Here is a 25,411-nt window from a genome sequence, read left to right as displayed (position 1 = left end):
CTGAACTGCTAACTTAGTCAAATATGCTTCACCACAATGCAAAATGTATGGGTTGTAGCTGCTGTGGTAGTGGGCCAATCACGTGTTGCATTAAATCAAAGGACGTTTGTTGTGATTGACTGCAAGCTAAACCACACTTTTTATCTAGATCTCGGTACTCAAAGGGTTGATATAGTTGTTGTCTGACTGGTTTTGATACTTGCTACTGGTTTATTTCAGTCAATAACTTACAGATAACCAGCCCTATCAAATAACAAGGTAATGTGGTCATGAGTATATACTTTTCATTCATGAACATGTGAAGTATGACAACATTGGCATTGTCAATATGCCCTAAGATACATGTTTAACATTTGAAATGTCCTGTATATATCTCCGCCCAAAGGCAGAGCATTGTTAGTGCGTCATTACATTCCTCCAGAATTCATTAAAAAAATGAAGAATTTTGTTTTCAGCTGAAGCTTTATAACTTCTCAGAAGACCTTTGGGGAAGTCTTTGTGCTGACTATGTGCAAACATGACAACTACACTGTGTGAAAAAAAAAAGTTTTCACTCAATGGGGAACAACATGTAGGTGTGTGTTCCCAAATAAACACAATCCAAAAAAAAAAAATCCAAGCACAGGATATTGTAAAAATTGAAAGCATGTATCAAACTTGGTTTTGAAACGCACAAATAATTTTTGTTGCCAAGAATCCAGTCTCTCCAATCTAACCAAGCCTGAGTCAGACTAACAGATCAAAGAAACAGTGATGGACAGATTGGGATAACTAGCAAAGGAAGGCAGACATTTTTTGGCCAGACTACAGTCTGGAGTTCATCCACATGAAACAATCCCCCGTCTCAGCTCCTGGTTTGATTGATTGTGCTTGAGGTCAGCCAAGGTTGTGAATATTCAGTGGAGATGGTTATAGCGGGCTGATGACTAATTTTGGATAAAACCTCAATACTTGAGTTCAGGCGGTTCACAGTGTCGAGCAGCTTATTATTTAGACCAGAGGAGTGAGTATATATATATATATATATATATATATATTTTAATAAGACGTTGTTGTTGTTGTTGTTCTAAAAGCAGGATTTATAACGTGATAGAATGTAAATGAACTAATTTTTATAGCTAGCATATAGTTGAATATCCAGTGACCCACTACTATCTCCCACACGCTAATTCTACATTCATATCAAACTGTCAGCTGTCCAAACGTGAAATTATAATGGCAGACAACCAGACAGAAAGAAGTTCTACTTTACAAAATTCATAAAAGATAAAGCGGCAGTATAATACCAATAGAGGAAGGTGGTGGACTTGTAAAAAAGACTGCTGTTGCATACAGTATCCCTACTTCCTTCTTTACTCAAGTGACCTTTTTCAGATCATCATAAATGGGGTTAAAATTCAGCAGAAACTACAAAAATTACCATATTTTCCAAAGTTCGGCACACCACTTCTTGACAAATTGATCTTGGGTCTATGCACAGATGAAAACCTCTGAGGTTCAAAGTGCCCAGACTCTTCAGGACAATCATTAATCAATATAATGACTGAACAAATGTGATTACATACAGCTAAAATTAATATTTACCTAAAAAACATTTAGCTAACACTGGTTGCAATATCAGCATAGCACTTTGGGTTTAGACTGGAAGTGGATGGAGCCACCATGACGTCACGCGTTGGTTTGTGGACGACCACTCTGAAGCCTTGAGTTCGGCTTTTTGGACGTCACCATATTGGACTTGGAGTCATTATCAGACCTTAATTTTAAGCAGCCAAGACGGAAAAAAACAGTCTTAGATCAGAGATATCAGGAATTATTCTTTCTCAGAATACCAGATTTCTCAGTATATTTAACATAAGGCACATATCTAAACATTATACACATCCACACCAGTAAGTGTAATATGAAGTTATATGCAGCCCACTGCTCCTTGCATGGTGTGTAAAAAAGGATGGGTTAAATGCAGAGGTTGAAATTTCCCCATTGTGGTATTAATAAAGTGATTCATCTTAATCTTAAAAAAGATTTGTGAGCAAATTAGGTCTGTATATTAAAAATAATCTGGTGATCCAATATGCATCATGATACAGGGGTTATGATTCAATATATTGCTTTATATTAAACTGCAAGCAAGGCGATATATTGTGATTTTGTCATCTAATTTTAGGAAAACACACCACCATATGCATACACTCAGAGTAACCCTATAAAATTATTAATTAAAAGTATGAGTATACAGTATAAAAAAATATATGTCGCAATACTCAAGTATATGTTTTCACACTCCTCGAGCAAAGCATTTAGATTTGCGTCATTTGAAGGTTATTTAAAGGGTTTTACTACAATCTGATCAAGACGTTCCTCTTAAGTCAAAGAGTCTTGCAGGCAGGGAAGTTGCAAGTCCTAATTTTGGTGACTAACTTTATCTCTGACTTGAGTTCTAGTCTACAGCTCGGCTCAGAGCAGCTCAAATGAAGAATAATTCACAGCGACGGCTGGCTGTCAGCCAGATCAGATTGAACTATTCTCAGAGCAGATCAATTCCCAGCCTCTCTTTACCGCTGCTGGTGGTGAGTGACTCCGCTAATTATAACAAGGGAGAGCATGCCCTGAATACTGTTTCTCCTCCAGCTCACTGGCACGGGGACGCAGCCACACTCCTACACAAACAGGCACTGTAAACACACACGTAACACACACACCTGCTGGTACAAACTGTCCAGCAATCCCAGCAACATAAACTGCCTTGCATTATGCACAGCCTACACATGTGTGACCTTGTGTAATGATTCCACATAATCTCTGAATGACACGACAACAAATCATCATATCACACACACACACAGTGTTCATCTCAGCCAACACAAATAAGTCAGTTTTTCCAGAGTTTAACTAAACACTGTGTCACACATAAACATGCATCATTACTTTGATGCACTGACACACCAGGTCCGGACTATTGTCACATAACAATAAACCGTTGGGCTTTCTGCAGCTTCGCCACCCGTTCCCACAGTGACTGTTCATCCTGCTTTTTGAACTTCTTCAAAAGAGAGCAAGACACCACACACACACACACACACACACAGTGAGAGAGGAAACCTGTTCCTGTGCCGGCTCGACGGCATGACAAACACACTTGCTCACAGAGACGCACGCACACATCAATCAGTTGGTGAGTCACCTTATTCATAGGACGACCACTGCACAAAGAAAGAATGCAAGGCCTAAAAATAACATTTGCCGTCGTTCCTTATGGAATCTGCAGCTCATCCATGTTTGGCCGGCCTGCAGAGACAGGTTCACATGACCTTTTCCTGCGTCAAGCCGAGCCGAGCTGCTGAGACCTGCTTGAGTGCGTGACCTCTTGTGGAAGGAACGGCATTGGAGATGTGGAAAGAAATGGTTTGGAACGGCATGCTTCTGTTTGGCAGGAGGGGTTGTGCAAAAGAAGGGTGATAGTCCTCTCACACACACACACACACAGACTCAGAGGCCAGCTGGTGCTCTGTGTTTTACTGAACGCTCAGTGAGCCTCGACTGCCGCCACTGTGCGACATAAAGCAGTGGAAAAAAAGAGAACTCTTGCGCAACACACACATGGTCACACGTGTGTACACACCCCAACAAACACACACACAATTCATAATTACCTCAACACTCATCATCACAGGAATGTTTTCAATCAATTTCTGCTTCAAAGTAAAAGTCCATAGATCACTGATTATACTTTTTTTTATGAATGTTGCATAATTTTCACGCTGATTGCACAGTGTTGGCTTTGCTTGTTAGTTCTAACTTGGGATCGGTGTCTCTGGGAGCCCAGCTGCCATGATGTTGTTTACGGAGCCGCGCTGGCATATTTTATGTGAATGCTTATAGCCTAGCACCACGAAGGCTTTATAGGGGTGAGTCATATCCACACAACAAACAAGCCCAGCATGGGAAAATATCATGGTGATGTTAAAACTAAGAGTAAAGGCTCATACACTGGAGCTTTGTACAGGCTTAGTTCACAGTAGAGGCTGAAACATTTGGAGAGCAAACAGTTCAGGAGCCATACAGGAAGGGATTATTGCAACTGGTAATAAATGGCAATAAGAGCAGAGGAACAACTGAGTCAGAGAAAGTTTTAAAGATTAATTATTGTCTAAAACATGTGCATGCTTGATGAGGCAGCCCTGATAAGTAGCAGATGATTTCTTCATGCCTCTCACATGCTCTGGGTTTTTTTTTCCCCCAGTATCAGCACAATCTCAGAGCAGGAAATGGGAGATTCCTGGTACCATAACAAACAGAAAATAAATGTTTGCAGCATATGCTCATGTATTTTCTGTGAAAGGTAATACAGCAGCAGGCAGTTTCATCAGAGCTGAGCTGACTCGGTGCCGTTACAGGATTGCTCAATGGTTGTGTCACCAGGAGGCTGGACTGGTCGGGCGGAGTGTTTGAGCTCTGAGCTCAACATCACCGGAGCTCACTCACTCTCTGCCTCTCTGAGTGTGAGGCGGTCTCTCCCACCCTCTCTCTCTCTCTCTCTCTCCCTGTCTCTCTTCCTCTGTCTCTCCCTCAGTCTGGACTCTGAGGGATCGGGATTTTCTCACCAAAAGTACACAGACATCAGAGCATTCACTTGGATTATCCCCTTGACTGACTCCGCTGAAGTTTCATTTATATCTCAACTAGAATGAATCTGACACGGGGAAATGGAGCGCGCAGTTTGTAGGTTTTTTTAAAAGGACATATCCTAAAAGAAAACAGTCTCGTTTTTTGCTTTCATGGTGAATCGGTCTATCAGGATGAACTTGCAGTGGAGCAGCCCGGCGCCCTGCATCCGCACCGGGAGAGTCGCGCACAAGCGGCTGGACTCAGACGACCAGCCGCCGGCCAAATGCGCCAGGCTGAGCGCCGAGGCGGGGGACACGCAGGGACTCCTCGGCACCTCTCCCGGGTCCCCGGTCAGCCCCGTATTAAGCCCCATCCCGGCGGCTACCCACCAGGGGCCATCCAGGATAGGACCGTTTCTGCTTCTACCTCTGGCGGACCGGGAGAGCGTGCACAGCGCAATGAACACCGACACCGGCGATGAGCTGCTGTGCAAGGTATGCGCAATCCCGTCATTGTGCAATTTCTTTGAATGAATGGTGTTTCGAGACATCGCGTTGCTCAATAGCCCTGTCTGACATGTCATCAGTATTTAGCAGACTTTTTCACCGAATGTCATTCTCACGCGAAATGTGTCACGCTTTGCGTAACATCAGGAGTGTTGCTTCATGATTTCTTTTAAATACAGAACTAGATGATTATTGTAAATCTGTTTACAAAAACACTGCCAACCCCCATAGCCTGTGCCTGTGTTGTGGAAACAGCCTGCCTAAATCCACCTATCCTTGGCACTGTGTCTGTCGGCTCATTTGCATACACGTCACTGCAATACGCCACGCCGTGACACACACAAAATGCAAACATGTGAGGCACAGAAAGACTCCTATGATAAGGATCTGCCTAGATAAGGACAGGGTCCTCCACTGTTCCACATCCATGTGTTTACTTTGCAAGATAGACCTGCAGGCGTTAGGCTTTGTTGATTAATAAAGTTAATCGCTTCATGCTTTGGTGATTCATTTGTCATGCTCTTGCAAAAGCAGCGTATTGAGCTGGAATCAAAGCATATCCTACGCCTTTTTTTAACTCGCTGCCAAATTTGCATGCTTGTTCCCTCAGATGATCATTAAGAACACACTGACCCATTGCCTCCTCCCCCTCACACACACTCTCTCTTTCTCTCCCTCCCTCCCTATCTTCCTAATTTCCATCCTGCATCTCTGTCCCTCCTCTTCTGCTGCTCTCCTCTCTCAGGTCTTTGATATGGGGGTGTACCAGGAAAAGATCAGAGCCTACGGGATCCTACCTGCACACAAGAACGTGGCCGGCATCAGGGACATCATCCTTGGCGAACGCAAAGCCTATGTGTTCCTGGACAAGGACTTTGGGGACATGCACACCCTGGTGAAGAGCTGTCGCAGGCTGGATGAGGAGCACGCCTGCAGGCTCTTCCGTCAGGTGGCTCTGGCTGTGGCGCACTGCCACCAGGCTGGCATCGTGCTTGGTGACCTCAAACTGCGAAAGTTTGTCTTTGCTGATGAGAAAAGGTGAGAAGCACATCCCATACAGTAATCACACCTAAAATCTTGGTGCTCAGAGTCAGATGACACCTGGAAAATACATTGTTTAAAGGCCCGCTGCACTAAAAAATGTGGTTTTCTTATTTTTGTATTTTCACATTTTTCTACTGATGAGGGAGATATCTAAGCATTTCCCTACAATCTGAGATTAAAACATACGACAGGCAAGCCAGATAAGATGCATCACAAACAATCATAAGAAATCTGAAACCACTGGCGAGGAGCGGACTTGTCGGTACAGAGAGCAAAAACATAATGTAGCATTGTAGCAGATATTATTGTACATTTCACAACCACTAACGATGCGTCAGCCACTGCCAGTTACAAGCTAATAAACCATATATACAAGCTCAAACATGCTAACTACACTTAGCATTTTGTGAAATCAGCTAGTTGCTGATTTTGATGCACAACAGACTCTTCATCTGTGTCTGGAGGCTCTCCGATGTTGCTCGAACAAAGAAAATAAACCAGATAGCGACACAACTGCAAAGTCTGCAGACTGCAGGCTTCACTACTCCACTGCAGGCTTGCACTGCTCTTACTCTGGTCAACCTAGCACCTAGCAGTGGAGGCAGAGGCAAAGTCGTGAATTTCTCAGTGAGGGAGAAAGAGTAGTTGTGCTTCCAGCCCCTTCTAAAAGTTTTTTCTTTACTTTTTATGTGGGAAAACCATGTTAAACAAAAATATTTGTCATGGCAGGGTGTTTTTACATACTTTTAAACATGTCTGGAGGGGCACTTTAACCATGATCCACCTGTTCGGCATTATGTTCCTTCTCCTCAGTTTCATCTGGCTCTGATAGTATCAATTAACTTTATTTGGATGCTTTCAGACTTAAATACATTGCAGTGTAGTGGGACACAGTCAGTGAAGGCACAGAGCAAACGTGGCAGCAGCTGATACACACAGGCCATGTGTGCAGATATCGATGTGGGCACAGATAGAGTAGGAGGTTCTGTACTTGTGGAGGCAGACTGCATAGCTTCCCAGATTTTCGCCCTCTCTGTCTGTCTCCCTTTCTCACTCTCAATGTGTCTGTTTGTATGCATGTTTGTTTTGCATGCGTGTGCGTGTGCGTGTGTAAATGTAGTGGGTGGTAGTTTGGCAGAGCTGCGAGACGAGGCTGGTGAATGAGACAATCATCCCCTTCTGCGGTCTATATCTTCGAATATATTTATTCCTCATTATTTATTAATAAATTACATCATAACTATGCTGCAGAATAACTGATGCTTCCAAACGAGGATTCATTCAAATACACTTTCATCCGTGCCGGAGTAGTTCAAAGTGCTTTGCTTTGAACTGGCTCCCACACACACTCAAACACACAAACACACACACATGCTTTAATGTCTGTCTCTGAGTACTTACACATTCTGTTCAGGAAGACACACAAAACCCCTGCTTACAAAACTATTTGTCGCCTCTTTGCCCTTGCGTCACTCTCTTTCCTGTAAGCGCCCGCTAATGCCGCACACACCACCACCGCCCCCCCTCCTCCGGCTTTCCAAAGGCCCTTTTTCATGGAGACTTTTCAACAGTAACATTCTGCAGCCATGACCTCTGGGTTTGCAGGGGTCACGCTGGATGAATGAGAGCAGACAGCCTGTGAGAGAAGTTGAAGTTGGTTGTGTCCCTCTGATAGCTATATGGCTGCAGAGCGATGAGTCACAGTGTATATGTGCAGAGGGGAAGAGGAGGAGGAGGGGGGCCGCATAGCTCATTTTCTTCCTTTGTGTGTGTGTGTCCATACATGCATGTTTGTCTGAGTGCTGATTACACATTCAGAGCAAGCTCAAATGGCCTTTTTCTGCCTGTAATTCAGTATTTTGTAATCTGGGTGACAGCATTGCAACACTCCTGCTGGTAGACCCACCTGACCCGAGTTGTGGGATGACATCTTCTTCTTCAACTTCTCTTTACACCTTGGCTGGCGACATACTGCGGTGCCACCACACATGATCCAACCGTGACATGATTGTGAAAACAAAGCTGCAGATTTCACTGATAGAGTGTATTTTTTGGGGCTATTGTTCACCCTGAGATTCCTACCTTTGTCCAATCACAGGCAGACATTTCCACACACAGCAACATACAGAACGTCTCCTTGAAACGTTGCCATCGGGTATGACCTCATTTATATTGTCATTCGCTGTTCCAAAATTCCCAATCAGGCATCTTTCAAACCCCTTACTGTGATGCAATGTCCCGGCCAACAATGCAGCACTCGGGCCAGAGACGGAGAAAGTCACAACAATTTGACAAATGCTATCTGCGCTCACATACACATAGACACACACACACATACAGAGTGCAGTTGGAAAAGCCAGTTTAGGGAAGGTGACTAGCACTGTGAAGCATGCAGAGCTTCACTGCCGGGCCAGCCTTCTCGTGCGTCACTGATGTGGCAACAGCCATTTGAGGGTAATTATGGGATGGCTGGCGCCGCAAGTGTGGGACCCAGGTGCAGATAGCCGCGGCTCGAGCGAGAGAGAGACGGAGAGAGAGAGAGGAGGAGAGAAGATATGTACTCTCAACAGAAGGATGAGTCACTCTCTCCACCCCTCTTACTCTCTCTGTTCTGTTTCCTTTCCCGTCTCCTCTCCTGACTTATCTCCTCCACTATCTTGGGTGTTTAAATATCAGTCGCCTTCTATCTTGGTCTTTCTAGCTGTCACTCTTTTCATCCCCTCTCTGGCTGTCTATTTCTCTCTGCAGTCGCTCTGTCTGACACAAGTGTCTCGCAGCGTCGACCCTCTGAATGTGAGATAAAGCGGCACACATCTTGTGTGCAGTCGACTTGATAAAACCCCCAGTCACTGTGTTAGTCTTCAGAGGCACAAACGGAATTTGAATTAAAAACACTCTGTTGCTGCGGATAATTAATCACTCATTTTCCCATTTCTATCAATCATTTTGTGAGCGTTTCAGCAGTAAATGTCTCATTCTACAAATTCACAACCATAGTTGCTCTGGTGCAAGAGTAGACGTATGTCCCATCATGAACGTGGCTAAATATAGCGTTGTGTGTGTGAGCAGGCGAGCAGCAGGGTGAGGGACTTGTATATTTATATGCATGTTTATGTGACCATGTGTGCCAGGAAGCCATTGGAAATTTGCTTATGCAGCTCTGCTTCTCAAACGGGACTCACTGTTGTGCACTTAGGTCATAGTGAGTTCACTGGTGTTTAGTGTGTGTGTGTGTGTGTCCATCTGTCTGTCTGCTGTGCAGCTTCAGGCTAAAGGAAGGATGCTTGTTTTTCCATGATGCAATCAGTGACTTACATTTAGCAGATCTCTGAAATGTTTGTCAGTGTTAAACAAAGCCACTGAAGCAGACACACACTACACACACTCTTGTGTATTAGATCAAGGAATGACTTTTGCTTTAAATATTATTGTACCCAGGAACTCTGAGGACATTATTTCCAACAAAAACATGACATTCTGCCTGTGAAGTGCAGATTTGGATGAGGGGGATGAACATTAAGTTCTTAAGTTTCACCACAACGTGTAGAACAGATGATGTCATTGCCAAGTTAGAGTGCAGCTAAAGCTCTCAGTAGTACCTGCTGGGAGAGCTGCTGAAACAAAACATTTTTCAGTGTTGTTAAAGCTCTCCATTCAAATGTCCTGACCTTATTTTTACTTTTTCTTCACAGGACACAGGTGAGACTAGAAAGCCTCGAGGACTGCCGCGTCCTAGAAGACCCGAGCGACGACTCCATGTCAGACACCCACGGCTGCCCCGCCTACGTCAGCCCGGAGATCCTCAGCGGCTCTGCGCCTTACTCCGGCAAGATGGCCGACATGTGGAGCCTGGGGGTCATGCTGTACACCATGCTGGTCGGCCGTTACCCCTTCCACGACCCCGACCCGGCCACGCTGTTTTCCAAAATCCGCAGAGGCCAGTGCTGCTTGCCAGAGGGCCTGTCGCCCAGGGCCAAGTGTCTGCTCCAGAGCCTGCTGCGGAAAGAACCCTGGGAGAGACTCACGGCGAACGAGCTGCTCGCTCACCCGTGGTTCCACCAGCCGCCGTCGTCGCAGGAAGTGGCGCTGGGTGAACAGGAAGTGAGCTCGGCGGAACAGATGGTGCCGTCCTTTGACGTGGAAGAGGATGATGATCTGTTCTGCTGACGGACTGATTCAGCTGAGTCTGGCTGAGGGACCAAAACAGAGATTGCTATGAGGGATCCATTGTTGTTTTTTTACATTGGCACTTTTTAGAAACCCATTTGTGTACTGTTGAGTGTACATACACCCTCAAGCTTTCTACAAAAACTTACTGTACTGTATTTTGTCGTCGTATATGTGTTACTTGCTAAGGGCATTGCTCACAATGATCATTCATTGTGTTACTTTATGTACATTTTTGAAAATTATTTGGTGCTAAAAAGAAATAACAAAGACTCAGAAATTGCCAGATTACATTTACAGAATAATCTCCGCCGGCTACTATCAGTGTATCACAGAAAATTAACCCATGGCAAACAGTCGTCACCAATGCTCGCTCTCAGCCTGGATTCACAAGGCTTCACAAAGCATTAGATGACTCCTGAAGTGGAGGCGAGGAGACGTGATGTTTTTCCTCTCACCCTCGCTGACCAGGCTGGAGGCTCCGGCGGCTGACTCACTGACCGGCTCGAGGAAGGCCTAGCACAAGCTTGACGTCTCGCAGCAGGCGGTGTCATCGAGCGGGAAAGATGCTTCGCGGAGGACTGATGTGTCACACTCAGCGGGGACGCTACGAAGGTGTCTCACTGCCAATCTGGCAAACGTCTCCGCAAAATGGAGAGAGCATTTACAAATCTCACACCATGAGCAGAAGGTTGAGAAAGGCAGGGTGTTACTGGTGTAAAACTCACAGAAAAGTGGAGAGAGTTTGTCACACACACTCAACAATTATCAGTGGCACTGGGCTACCACGAGAAATCTCAGTTATGTTCTCATTTTAACAGTTGAAACTAAAGCATTTAACTTTTTTAAAAACATGGTCAAACCTGAATATATTACCTAAAAAGGTGCATCAGAGCAAGAAGTGTCTATTTACAGGGTCTGACCTTGTGAATTTGACTGTGATTAATCTGTTCTGAAACGCTAAACCTAACACTAATTCTTCTGGTTTAAATTAAAACGCTGAAAGGAAGTCTTCTTTTAAAGACTTTAAAGTCACATGCCTTTGCAGCACCAGAGATGGCTGCAATAATCTTATGCCTCAAGGCGTGCTACAGCAGGACTTCAGGGGGAAAAGTGAAAATACATAGAATTCAAATGGTACTTCCTCCTGACACAATGTCAATCCAACAATACTTGTATTTTTTTTTTTTTGTTAAAGAAATGTGTCAAATATCCAGTTAAGGAAACACATTACAGGAAAATGAAGACTTTCTCACTTGAGCAGTTGAACATGTTTGTTCATTTCTGTTGGAACATTATGTCAAGCTGTTTTGCTTTAACAAAGCCGAGCTGTCCTGAGTGTTGTGCCCGTATCACTGTGTTTCATAAACTGAATGGCTCTGAATCAGTCGCAGTCAGGCGATATTTGATGTTGGTTGTCTGATGATGACTCAACACTTGAGTGTGTCTGTAGAGAATGGTCCTGACCTTGGCTGGAAGAATCTGTTCTGACTGTTTCACCTCCTTAATGGTACTTTTTTTTTCTCCCTTTCCTTTTTTTTTTTTTTTTATGCCGTTAAAAGTTGTGGATCCACGGAGACATAATGTACCACGTTTTATGTTGGATTGTGACAGGCGGACACATCGCTGCGGTGACGTTGATCCTTACAGGCTACTGTAGATCTGCAGCCAGCTTTTTCATTCTGGCACAATCATTTTGACGACGGTACTAAATCTGGCATATCTGAGAGGCGCTGTGCATTCAATTTTTGGGTCACGCAGTAGGCTAATAAAACGTCTGCTGCAGTTCTTTAATTATTTTTATCTCATCTGCTCGAGAGATGGGAACCGACTTGTGACAATCTGAATTGTTCCGCACAGAAAAGTAATTTATGATGTTGTTCCTGGTTCATACATGTAGAGTGAGTCACACGTTCATGTGACATGTAGAGTAAACTGACACGGGTGCACAAACTTCATATTGCACTGTGAATTACGTATTTGTGACACAACCTAGAGGCTATTACTGGTCCAGACAGGTTACACACGAGATATATTCATTGTACAAAAGATGTAAATATGTATATTTGAAATATGTGTGGACATGTTGAATAAAGATCACATTTTTTCATATTCACACGGCTTGTTTTTTTCATTACTGCTGCCCGGAAGGTTTCCTGTAAGTCTTCCCTCCACGCAGCTCTTCATCATGTGAGAGCGAAAAACAATACTTTTTCTCATTTTCCTCTGCGCTTTCCATTTCCACCTTGCAAGAGAGAAAAAAAGAAACTCTCCCTCTCTCTCCATCTCTGCAGCTAACCGTTTACTCTTCTCTGACCTTTGCGTAATGTAACATTTGACTCCTCAAACACACAAATGTCAATAGTGGGTCAGTGTCTTTTCCTGGAACACGCAAGAGGGAGCACACACGCCACTCGCTCTTTTATCCTCAGCTTCACTGGTGGATCTCATCAAACACTGAACACTGGCATTATTTAAACTCAAAGACATATATTCTTCTCTATCTAATCCACTTTTACCTATGAATCACTTTTTGACCTATAAGAGCTTGGCGTGTCTCCACCGTCTGTGTGTTATGACTACCTAAGGCATGACTGGCCGGGGCTTGCGTAAGCGCTGTGTGTGTGTGCACATACCTGCCTGTGTGTGTGTGTGTGTGTGTGTGTGAGTGTGTGAGTGAGAGAGAGAGAGAGAGCATAAGAGTCAGATTAGGTATCAACAGGGTGGCTGGTGCATCTCAGCTGCTGGGAAGCTGCCAAACAAGCGATTGCCCAACACATCAGAGCACGGTTCCTCCGGGGATGACAACAGGGCCCCGAAAACTAGGTTACTAGTAGGTCAAGTAATAAATGTCTGGAGAAATGTGTGTGTGGGAAAGGGTGTGTTTGATAAAAGGAGGTGATTGTGGGAAGGTGTGTGAGGACATTTTGGTATACATGAAGTGGGCTGTCATTTAAAGGTCTAACATGTACGTTTTTTCACGTTAAAGTGTCTAGCCCTTTGTTATAGAATACATTTTTGAGTTTACTTAAACTGTTCCATATGGTTTCAATGATTTTAAAACCTAGAGAAATTTGAAATGTTAGCCAAGGCGACAGAGCATTCATTTGGTGGTTAATGTCGTCAACCCCTCAATCGTCAGTATAATGGTCATCTGTCAGAACTGTTAAAAATTGTCTTTTTATCCAGTTTCAAGCCACATTTTTATGATACCCTTTTTAGATCTTGGTCGTTTTTAGCGATATATTTAACCGGATGAATCATTTTAGTCATCAGATGTCTGGATCTTAAATTATCAGTCAAACAAGCTGAGTAAACGTATGCGGCAGCTGTCAGCCCAACAGCTTCGGAGAGTTTTAATGTAGATCTGCTTTATTCTGTGTTTTTACCTGTTTTAATCAGCAGGGCCATTTGTTTTGGGAAGACCTCTGGAGATAATCTAGCTTTCAGTGAAAACCTCCTGACCCTCTGGATCTTAAGTTATCAAAGAAACAAACAAACGTTAACATCAACTCATCCTGCAGCCCCCCTTTGGGATCCTTTGTCTGTTAAACAGTGATGGAGGAAAAACTGATTTTTTAGCAAAAAACTGCTTATTCTGTGTTTTTTTAATCACATGGGGCCTTGTATCAAACACTGAAAGATGGCATACTCACCAAACTGGAAACGTACTAGGGTTGTCAAAAGTATCGATACTCAAAAAAGAATCGATACTAAAACGTTGTATCCGGATACAATACTCATTTTCAAAAGTATCGAGTATCTGAAGCATGTTATCATAGTTGCAGTTTCTTTTTGCACAACTGTTTTTTATTATAAATATTTGACCTGTGGTTCTGTCATTTTTTTACATGTTGCATTTTTCTTGTAAATACAAATATTTCTGTTAAATTTTGGGGTCTTTGTTTTTATCTTTGTGGTATCGAAAATGGTATCGTGTATCGAATATTTTCCTGAGTATCGGTATTGAGTTGAAAATTTTAGTATTGTGACAACCCTAAAACGTACATATGCAAAGACGCCTCCACATGTATCAAACTGTGCTCACACCAGGTTCTGTGCAGCTTTCCATGATACATTTCAATCAAAGTGAAATTGAGCACACCTTCCCCACCCTGGCTCCTGCCGCAAATGACTATGCAAATGAATACAAATATGCCAGCTTGTCAGCTCACTAAATAGCTAAACAACCTGCTGCCAAGGCAAAGAAAAACTTTTCACCATATGCAAGATTAAAGTGCTGATTTCAGAGGTGAAGGCAAGGAAAAAGGTGTGAAGAAAAAGGTAATTTCGGAGAAGTTTAAAATTAATATAATAACATAACTCAATGCTTTGTTAACGAGGTGGATGTTAACAAACGCATCACTGTGCACAGGCAGCGTGGCTGTGATGGGTGGGGGCGCAGGGTGGCCAGAGCTGAGGCCAGAGGACAAACAGGTGGCAGGAATAGCCGGGGACGCCATCAAAATTGGCCTACACCTTATTGCCTTAATTAATCATTACCAAGGGATCAGTTATGTATCACACCTGACTTGTCATCCAACTCTTAACAGAAAGTGAATAATCAAATTTTCAAAAATGTCAAACTTTTCCTTTAAGGGTTATATGACCTTAAAGTTATAGTGAGGATCCAAACAGAGGTGTGAAGTCAGGTGTTCTCCATTGTGTGTGTGTGTGTGTGTGTGTGTGTGTGTGTGTGTGTGTGTGTGTGTGTGTGTATGTGTGTGTGTGTTCGTGTGTGTGTGTGTGTGTGTGTGTGTGTGTGTGCCATCCCATGGCCACAGGTGTAAACTTAATCCTTCCTTGTGATCCAGGACCATTAAAGTTTCCCAACAGCATAAACCTTTAAATAACAAACTCCACAAGCTTCCTTGTTTGATGAACACACACCAGCCATCAGTCATCAGATATTTCCTTGAACCTCTATGACCTCACTGGATTAAATAGAAATTACAGAGGAAAGTGTCTGCTGGTATTTCAGGGGATGTTTGATGTGTGTAAAGCTTTTCTAAGGCAGAATAAAAACACTGATGTCACAACAGTGACATATAACAAGATATCATTGAGGAATTTAGACTTTGACGGAAACGATGTGGGTTGTTTTTAACTTTCCATGTGGACCGTACAGGAAAAGGGTTTCCCCTCTAAGTCACCCTAACCCTGTTACTCACACATGAAGCCACATAAGGAAGTGAAGAAGCAGATCTGAGATCTGACAGTAAAGCACCTGCCTCAGAGATGATGTTGAGTATTGTGCTTCTTCCTGGAACTCTTTGGCACCGGCGAGCGCTCCACTGATGCAATGGAAACAGCCTCCTCTGTTTAAATGACTCTTTGACCTGTTTTATTTCATAATACAAATCCCTTAAGGAATGTGAGCTATTGTGTTGATGACAGTCTGGTGAGGAGTTTGACTGCTGGTAATAATGTTGGTATTTTCAACTTTCATCTTGAAATCATAACAACATACCTGGAATTCATTTGAATTAAGTCAAGTTATGATCTCTGCTGCCATCTTGTGGAGGTAGAGTGAACAGCAGCTTTGTGGCAGATGCAGAACTGACATGTCAACCCAGTCTGGATTAATTAAAACCTCTCATAAAAACATTGCACTACTAGTGGTCAAAACCCCACAGGGTACCTTTAAACGAAATATAATCATCAAATTAATCAGCGATTGTCAGTTGCTGCCCTAAATAAACCTGGAATAGCATAATCTTCCATCTTTCCCTGACAGCAACAGTCTCTATTGGAGGTAAGTGGGAGTCTTGAGTGTTGTCTGGGTCAAAAGGCTCTTACACACAGACAGGAACGGGATGGAGAGCGTTCCTCTGATGAGGTTATTTCAAGCAAAGTGGCCCCTCAGGCCTCTCGGTGTTATCATCATGGTAATTACTAAGAAAAATTAATTGAAACATGCCATAAAATGGGCCAGTGACACGGCCGTGGGTGAGCTGAGTTTCAGGGTTTGTTATCATTACTTCTCTGAAGTGATTTTCACTATTCAAACGTGCAGTAGGAACATTTCCATGTTGCGCCTTTTCACACATGCAAGAGAAATCTTAGAATAGATGGGGCAACAGATGGTGATAATGCAACACTTATAGAGTCTAACTGCCATAAAACTCAACAGAAGGAAAAGAAGAAGGGCCAAGATTTAAGTATACGTGGTGGATAATGGAGTTTATATTGCCATGAACATAACTTGTACTGTTTATGAAATCACCCACGAAACCATCTGAATAAATGCTAAACCATAAACAAGTTGCAGGTTTGAATCAGTGGATTCTTGTGATTTGTTTGCTCCATCACAACACAGCTGAGCCAGCATTTTCCCTGAAGTGTAACTGGGGCTTGAGGTGGGTAGTAAAAATTTTCCTGAATAACTATTCCCGCTCACATTCACACATGACCCGCTGCTGAAAATATTTCTAAACATATCAGGGATGAACAGGACTTAACTGGTGGGCATCCATCCTTCAGATTATTGTTCATTGTCTTTTATTTATGTTTCTATGCTGCATTGAAATCGTTTAAACTGGTAATGCTTTGTGTACTTTTTGTCTTTATGTCCATGAAGCACATGTACATTTATTTTGGAAAAGTGCTATTTAAATACATTTATTAGTGTTATTATTATTATTATTATTATTATTATTATTATTATTATTATTATTATTATTATTATTATTATTATTATTATTGCCATCATTGACATTGTTATTGCTGTTGTTGCTATTATCATTATTATTATTATTATCATCGTCATCATCATCATCATCATCATCATCATTATTATTATATTATCCATTATTTTATTATCACCATTATTATTATTATTATTCAATGCTGAATGGCAGGAACATACTATTATTAACTTGTTCCTTTTTGCAAAGCTTGTTGGAAAGGCACACATTAAACTGACTTGTTCTGTGTTTTATGGAATTAATCAGACCCATAACAAAAGATTGTACAGTAGATGATGATGTCATGACAGCAAAAATCCAGGAGAGGGCAGTGTTTTCATGTACCTGGCCAGGTTAGTCTTCATCTTTAATAAACTATCCTGTTCCACAGAAGGAACAGGTGGATCAGAGGACTTAGACATGATGATGATGGCATTATTACCAGTGTCACAGAGCAATGGAATAAAAAAGGCTATTATTTATGTTTTTCACATATAATATTAACATGCACATAATATCTGAATAGGAACAATGCTGCTTCTGATGAAATCTACATAACTAAAGAACATCTGAGGTTTTCATCATAACGCACCATTTGGCTGTCATTGTTGCCGAAAAAAAAAATGGATTCCCACCCATACTTTTATTTGAGCCGAACAACACGATACGACCTCAGATTTGGGGCTTTATGGGGTCTTAAACAGCAGCGGACCAAAATTGTTTAAATTATTTGGTTGTAAAATGGTCCATCTGTCTGTGTGTGGAACCAATCAGCCTTTACTGGCCTCGACTCAGACTGTTAAAGATGCTGCCAGATTAGCCAACAGAATAAAAACACCCGAGAGCTCTTAAAACACTGTTGTAACAAAGCAAATGTGAAACATTTGAAGTATTCTCAGCAGCGTCTTAAAGCATTCCACTACTACAGATACATGCTGGAAAGTCAGAGGAATATACTCCTCTACAACTTTATTCAACACTTTGTCAGTATTTTATCAGCAATTTAGCCTTGAAGAAGACTTCAGTGTCGGATGAATTCATGCTATTGTTCCTGTCCACTGACTCTACGATGAGATTTTACCTTGACTGAAATACTGTATTTACTCTGTACAAATATGTAAGGAGTAAAGAGAGTCTGAAAGAGAGGGTTTTTTTTACTTCAGGTCAAACGAGTGGATCAGAAATCTACTTGCCTGAAGGCAACTTTTACTTCCTCCTATACAACTGTTTTTATTTATTAGTGATAATTAAATGACAACAAAGACAAAAGGTAATTATAGATAATCTTTCGTCTGCACACCATTTAAATGGCGTCTCAGCAGGTGTACAATTTTCCCCGTTCCGTTTCAGAGACATAGCCGACTCCTCGCCGCCCATCATCACTTCTCCATTGTGTACTTGCACTGTGTCACAGATGCAGAGCACCTTTGAAAAACAACACATTTTATACCTTGCTATCTAACTTCCTGTAAACTGCGCCCTCATCCTCTTCTCCAGCAGTGAAATGTAACTAAGTAAGTTTACTCAAATAGCGTATTTAAGTACAATTTTGAGGTACTTGTACTTTACTTTAGTATTTCCACATATTTAACTTATATATACTATATATATATACTCCTACTTCACTACATTTTGAGGCAAATATTGCACTTCTTCCTACTAGCTGCCAGCTTTAGTTACTTTTCAGGTTTTCCATGGAAAAATATTATTAATTTAAAATGATTACACTTGTTTATAAAGCAAACAACATAACAGTATATTAAGTAGTTTAATTACCTGGACATCAGTAAAATGCTGCTTACATCAATAATATTAATCCAATAATAACTTTGGAATATATGAAACAATCTGAGTGGGTCCATTCTGTACTGAGGACATTGTGATGCTGGTACTTTTGTATCTTTTGGAGTAATTTCCCATTGTGATATTAGTACTTTCATTTTTTTTTTTTTTTAAAGGATCTGAATCTTCTTCCATCACTGCTCTTATCTCACAAACTAAACTCCTGTTTCAAAAATAGCTGAAATGTTCGCTTGCACTTCAGTTTATAAACTTTGTCATAATGTCCCGCCATTTTCTCACAAGTCCCAGACTACATGACAGAAAGTCATAAATTGCCTCGCTCCTTTGCTAATTCAATTATCAGCTCTAGAAAAATGTGTTTATTTTTTATACATCTTGCCTGATTGTGCAAGTAAGTTGCTAGACTTACTAGCCAGATGTTGCCCAAGTTAACCTTGTTGCTGAGCCTTGAAAATATAAATAGTGTCTTCAAATGTTTGATCATACTCTCCACAAGAATGTAAATGTCAGTCGTATTTATTCGCCCTTTGTCTGTCCTTCTCAAGATAATAGAAGTCAGTTTCTTCTCTTTAAACGTCTAACACATAATATTTTAGTGTCTTATTCAGTTGCTCTCCCAGATATCACTGGATATTATTGGCGACTGAGCTTGTCTGATTAAAATAAATGTCTCTCCTGCAGGTAAAAGAGGCCGAACGAAGTGATTGATTCAAAGTACGTACAGCATGTGTTCTCCGTCCCACCTGAGCTCATCATTACATCCATTTATCTCTAATAGCTGCAGTAGAACAGGAGACGGGCTGCATGTGATTTCACCCATGAGTTCTGCTGTATGTTTCGCTGCAGTTTCCTAGAAATGTATTATGCTGTGCGCCCGGGCCGCAGTGTTAACACTGACATCACTGACTGCTGCTAATGGAGCCAATGGAGTGTACCGGAGCGCTCTCTAAAAGCTTTGTGTCATTCATAAGGCCATACTGACAGGCAGTTCGGAATAATCAGAATTTTTAATTCTGTACTTATAGTGCCAATTCTGAATATTTCTGGTCAAAGTCATGAGAGGGTCGAGTCAGTCCCAGCATGCACTGGGGCGTAAGGCGAGGAAGCATCAAAAACATGCGGTAAAGCCATCACACGACCCGCACAGATAGACAATATATACACACACTGTGATCTGAGAAAATCTTTTGTCTGCGAGAGAAAACTGGATGCAGATATATCCAAACAGTATAAACCAAGATCACAACCCAATCTTTCTGACAGAGAAGCTTACAGCTGTGGCACCATGCCTCCCACATTTGACTATTTTTCAAAAGGAAATAACTTCAGCAGGAACTCTCTTATGCTCTTATGGGTTGTTGAATGTTGCATTTTATTATTTTGGTATAATAAAAGACTGAAATTAAGACATAAAACAGGAAAAACTAAATTTTCTCCTCTCCTCTCTCCACAGTGGTATTTTTGTCTTCTGGGGAAAAAATTGAAATGAAGCAGTACTTTGCTGTTATCCTGTGGTGTGCTTTCACTCAAAAAAACCCTCTCTTGCATGTCACTCAGGCTTCAAGGGGCGCACGGTATCTTGTGCTTTCAGGGCTGCCTCGTTCAAAAGGCACAGTGTCAACCTACCTAATACCTGACGTTTTAGTTTCCCCCTACAGACCTGAGTGCTTGAACACAATCACTGCCAATCTCTCTGCAGTCGACCCGTGTCTGTGAGGAGAATAGAAATTAGGCGACTTTGTGTTTTTCATCATCCATGGTATGAATTGGGATTTGTCCCAGCCAGCGGTTGATTAAGTCTTGCAGGGAGGTATAAAGTTAAATCTTGTAAAAATATGAAAATAGTGTAAATACTAAACCAGTCAGGGAGGCCTGACATTTGTGTTGCTAAGTGTAGGTGTATATACAGTACATGCATAATCTGCTTAACTCCTAACCCAGTATAAAATCTTCATCAGCACTTTTCCTCACTGATGGCAAAGAGAAAATGGTGCAAGAGATTAGCTGAAAATTAAACAAAGAGCACAGTGTAAAAGGGATTTGCTCTGCCACACAGGGCCGTGTCCACTAAATGACTATACAGTGAGTGTGGCAGCAGCCTTTGTGCTCTTTCAAGCCGCTGAGCTTTGTAATGATTCTTATTCTCCAAAAATGCCCATTAGCCAACTTGTAGCTCACTTCAAGCCCGTGGATAAGATGGTGAGTACATAGGCCCCATTGTACGAAACTGCACAGATCAGTTCAGCGGCAGTAAACCTTTTCCTGCCCGGATAATGTTTACAAAACTGAATGTTTGAGAGCAAAAGAGCTGGGATACAGCTGTGCCTTTAACGGGAAATCCATTTCCATCTATGTCCTGTTCTTAAGTTCATTTTTCAAGTACGTTTTTATGCTTCTTTTCATGCCTTTTGTACATTTTTATCTACTGCAGTTTACCAGGAATTTCACTCAAAATCATGCAGAATAGGAGTTGTGTGTGTAAAACTACAACTACATTATGAACAATGAGTCACTGAAGTTTCCAACTAGTAAAAAAAGAAAAAGAAGAGGAAAAGTCAAAATCGACCAGCTGTAATGTTTAAAGTGAACTTTTATTACTGCTGACACATTGATTGATTAATAGGAACAATCCAATATTATAAAAACAGCACATAATAATTTAACAACCCAATAGGATTAATCTACACAAAAAATGGTTGAACCTTTGATATTTTGCTGGTAGAACTTTGTGGTATTGCTACTTTAACTGATTTTTAGGGCATTTTGGGACAAATAAACTAACTGTAAACTAGGGATGGGTATCAAGAATTGACACTAAATTGGTTATAAACTATGGTTATGTTACTGGACATACTATGCTGCTAACACTACTTATGTAACATTAGTTTATCCCAGCATAGCTCTAATTTACAACATTGCCGTCCCCTTGTGATGAAGGAGCCTCTAACGGAGTAAAACACTCAAAAGTGTGTTCTGACTGTACTAACGACTGTTGATTCTTTTCACGCCTTTAGTTTTTGCATGACAAAGTATTAATAAACAGCAGTGGTATCGATATTGGTATCAGTAAAATCCAAATGACGCCCAACATACTCCAAACACAAAACTGACATGTTATCACCTTGTGAAGCTGATATGGTAAACATGATAAACAAACAGTTGCCTATTTGTACATCCAGCAGATAGACAGCAACATTAGCATTCATTCAGTGTTGTGTTACTGGCCGCCTGGCAAATGTCAGTCAATATTCACTCTCCTTTTAGGCAGGGATGGAAAGAATATTAGAATATTGTATACTCAAGTTAAAATAGTGTTACCACACACATCAGCAATAACTGTCTAAATCTATAACAAAAAATGTTATTATATGGACAGCGCTTCACAGCCTGTTTAAGGCCTAAAACTGATTATCAGTTTATAGGGTTGCAAGGGGTGGAAAATGTCAGGTAAATTTCCAGAAAATTTCCAAAGGGAAGTAACGTAAGATGGGAAATTTTGGAAATACTACAAATCGGAAAGTTTCCATTGGAATTACGGAAATTTATGGGAATTAACTGAAAATTTAATTTAAACAATCTGTAACATATCCAAACATAAATATAAACATTTTGTTTTGTCATAAGAAGACATAAATGCACAATAATACAATTAAAAAACATGATATTTCAACAGATTTATTTGAAAGTAGAACTTTATCAAATTTCATTATTTTAATGAATTAACAAATTCCTGCTAATTTCCATGGAAAGTTTCCAACTTTGGAAAACAACATTCCTCAGTGAAGTCTCACCAGAACAAACCAAACAAGACAAAACAATTTAACGCCAATCATCCCTACTAAATGGATAGATAGATAGATAGATAGATAGATAGATAGATAGATAGATAGATAGATAGATAGATAGATAGATAGATAGATAGATAGATAAAAGTCAATGGACCACATGGTATGTGCAACAATCATCATTAGGCCACAGAAATTAAACAACCTGTCACTTCTTATAGAATCAGCAGAAACCAAAAACCATGCAAAGTCTTTACAGCTCACATACTAACGCTACGTGCCTCACCAGGCAACATGTTTCTGGATGATGCTTTTGATCTGTACAGTGAGTTACAACAATAAACCATTTCATCCTTGTACTCACCTGTCTGAACTCCACCCTGTGTCATTCTTGAAGTCCTCAATCTGCTCCAGGTTCAACTTCTCAGCCCACTCAGCCTCTTCCTCCTCCCCATTGTGTTCTTCAGACCTGAAAGTCTCTGCAGTCACTTCAGGTGTTATTGTCACAAACAGCAGAAAGTCCTCCCACTCCTCACTGAAGGTTAAAGTGCCCCAGTGAAGTCTAAAGTCACTTGGAGGACTACCGTCAGCATGTTAGCATGTAGCAGGTTAGCCAAACAACGTGCACCTCTTGACGAGCACGCGATAGCGAAACAGTAACTTGACCATTTGCGTTCAAAGAGTACATGAAATCCCTTACACTAATTGACACTAAACAAAGCACTACATCTATATATACAAGAGGTTTTTCAAAGAAGAAGAATGTATCATTTTATTTATACTTCTCTACTTCTACTTTTTTAAGTTTACTGGAATTACAAATCATAACCCTGATTTACTAGGATTTATTTATTATTTAATTATTTTATGTCATGCTACATATATATTGGAGCACCTGTCTGCTGTTGTATATACAATTGTTCGTATGTGCAACCTTTTTCAACCTTTCAATTTCTTTATATAAAAAATAAAAAAAATAAAAAACTTGGCGTGCACGCGGGGTGGTGCCCCATCCATCCGTATCCGTGATGAATTAACCCCCTGAAGACTAAGGCTATTTTCTCAATTTTTTTTATAGCCTACTTTCATAAATTCCCCTTTTAAGGGTACTTGCATAGCCTATAACATAATACCCAAGTGTCCGATATGGAAATGTGCAGAACAAACTTAGTGTATAGGGAGCCAATTTTGTCCTAGAGTAATGTGTAAAGAGAAAAATTGAAGTCAGCTTTTTGAAATTCTTTAAATCTCTTATGAAATCATACCTTCATGTGGACAAACTTTTTGGGTGCTTGAAATTAGTTAACACATCTTAGGTCCACAAAAGTAGTGTAATATATGAATAAAATAGTAGACAAATGTAAAATAAATGAAATGAAATTTTGTCAATATCATTTTTAGGGGAAAATTGTTGTCTGTCACTCTACTTTCACCATAGAGGGACTGAGATAAAATGGGACTCAGTAATGACTTCATACGACATATCAAGCTTCGTTGGATGTGTGCAAATGAAAAATCCATTAATCCCTGTATGACTGGCTGTGCGACACTAGATGCAGCCTTTCTTAACTATGCCAAATTAAAATTTAAATATTGCTAACCATGCTTTATAATGCCAAGTTAATTTTAATTGCATTGTTCAGTTTACTCGCTGCACAAATTAGCAGTTCATCAGGACTTTTATTATTTTCATGTGCCTCTTCTTTTAACTCTGGACAGAGGTTAGATAAGACTGTAGTAGTAAGTTGTTGTTCAAATTGTACTTTTATGAATATTTTCAAAATACAAAGTCCACAGGTATAAATATAAAACGACTTTCCTACAGTAAAGACATTAAATTAATTGTGTTACTTCCAACTCAAATAACACTTCAAAGTATGCTCTGTAACGTTTCCACATTAAAATGTGTTCCTTGAAATATAATTCTTAAGCTGTGTACTTACACTATTCCCAGTGTTTCTAATCATTTACAAACCTATACATTTTAATCCAGAACATGCTTCTTGTCCACTGTTGCACAAGTTTTGGCATTGACTGACTTGTTATTCAGCTTTAAGCCACATTTTTACAATAAAGTTTTTAGATCCTGGTGTCCACCTATCCACCTAGGTGCAGAGCAATTTCATCATTCATTCAGAGTCGTGTGTCTGCCCACCTGGCAGATTTAACTCAATATTCACTCTCCTTGTCGCTCTGTGTTGGTAGGTCGTTATCTGCCTCTTTTACCACCTCACTTTACCGCTCACTTTAATTGTGGTATTCCAACTTTTACTTAAGCAAAGAATCTTCTCCCAGCATTGAGCACATCATCCTGTGCATGCTTCACAAGCTTATGCCAATATGGCAGGCATGCTGCATGTAATTGAACTGAACTCCATTGATGCTCAGGGGAGGGATTAAACACACATTCCCCTGACATGCTGTCTACACTCTTGGTTAATGTGCTACTGATGCTTTTTCTATTGGCTCATCACCATGTCATGTCCCTGCTCATTGGCTTATGAGCTTGTCTCTGAGTGAATGAAATTGTGACCACTTACTTCTTAAAAATGGTTTCATTAATTACAGTACAAGCCTAGACATTAGCCCGTGTACGATGACCAAAGTGTGTCAAACATGAAAAGGGATTAAGTCACCAATCCACATAGTTGCACAAAGGCTTCCTCCCTTTCTCTCCATTTACTCTGAGCTCCCCATGGGTGAGCCAGGGGGTTATGAACAGGGGAGCAGTGAAAGGGGTAATCTTTCACTCCTTTGCATAGCACAAAGGCTCAGCTGGAGATAAGCTCACACTGCAGCATGCACGACGAGT

General features: G+C 41.0%; 1 protein-coding gene across 1 annotated transcript; it reads left to right on the top strand.

Annotated features, from left to right (window-relative positions):
- Window positions 1–4,460: 4,460 nt before the first annotated feature.
- Window positions 4,461–12,441, top strand: trib1 (tribbles pseudokinase 1). The gene is made up of 3 exons (XM_059350608.1): window positions 4,461–5,102; window positions 5,860–6,152; window positions 9,851–12,441. Exons 1-3 carry the CDS (start codon window positions 4,779–4,781, stop codon window positions 10,323–10,325), a joined length of 1,092 nt encoding a protein of 363 aa, XP_059206591.1. The 5' UTR covers window positions 4,461–4,778; the 3' UTR covers window positions 10,326–12,441.
- The last annotated feature ends 12,970 nt before the right edge of the window (window positions 12,442–25,411 follow it).

The sequence above is a fragment of the Centropristis striata genome, chromosome 14 (genome assembly GCF_030273125.1).
Source record: "Centropristis striata isolate RG_2023a ecotype Rhode Island chromosome 14, C.striata_1.0, whole genome shotgun sequence".
In the NCBI taxonomy this organism is placed as follows: Eukaryota; Metazoa; Chordata; class Actinopteri; order Perciformes; family Serranidae; genus Centropristis; species Centropristis striata.
Note: the sequence above shows the minus strand (reverse complement) of the source record. Positions and strands in the feature narration are given on the sequence as shown.

Coding starts and splice junctions, on each gene's coding strand:
- trib1 (XM_059350608.1), top strand. CDS start 4,779: ATGGTGAATCGGTCTATCAGGATGAACTTGCAGTGGAGCAGCCCGGCG. Junction 5,103..5,859: donor GCGATGAGCTGCTGTGCAAG/GTATGCGCAATC, acceptor CTCCTCTCTCAG/GTCTTTGATATGGGGGTGTA. Junction 6,153..9,850: donor GTCTTTGCTGATGAGAAAAG/GTGAGAAGCACA, acceptor TTTTCTTCACAG/GACACAGGTGAGACTAGAAA.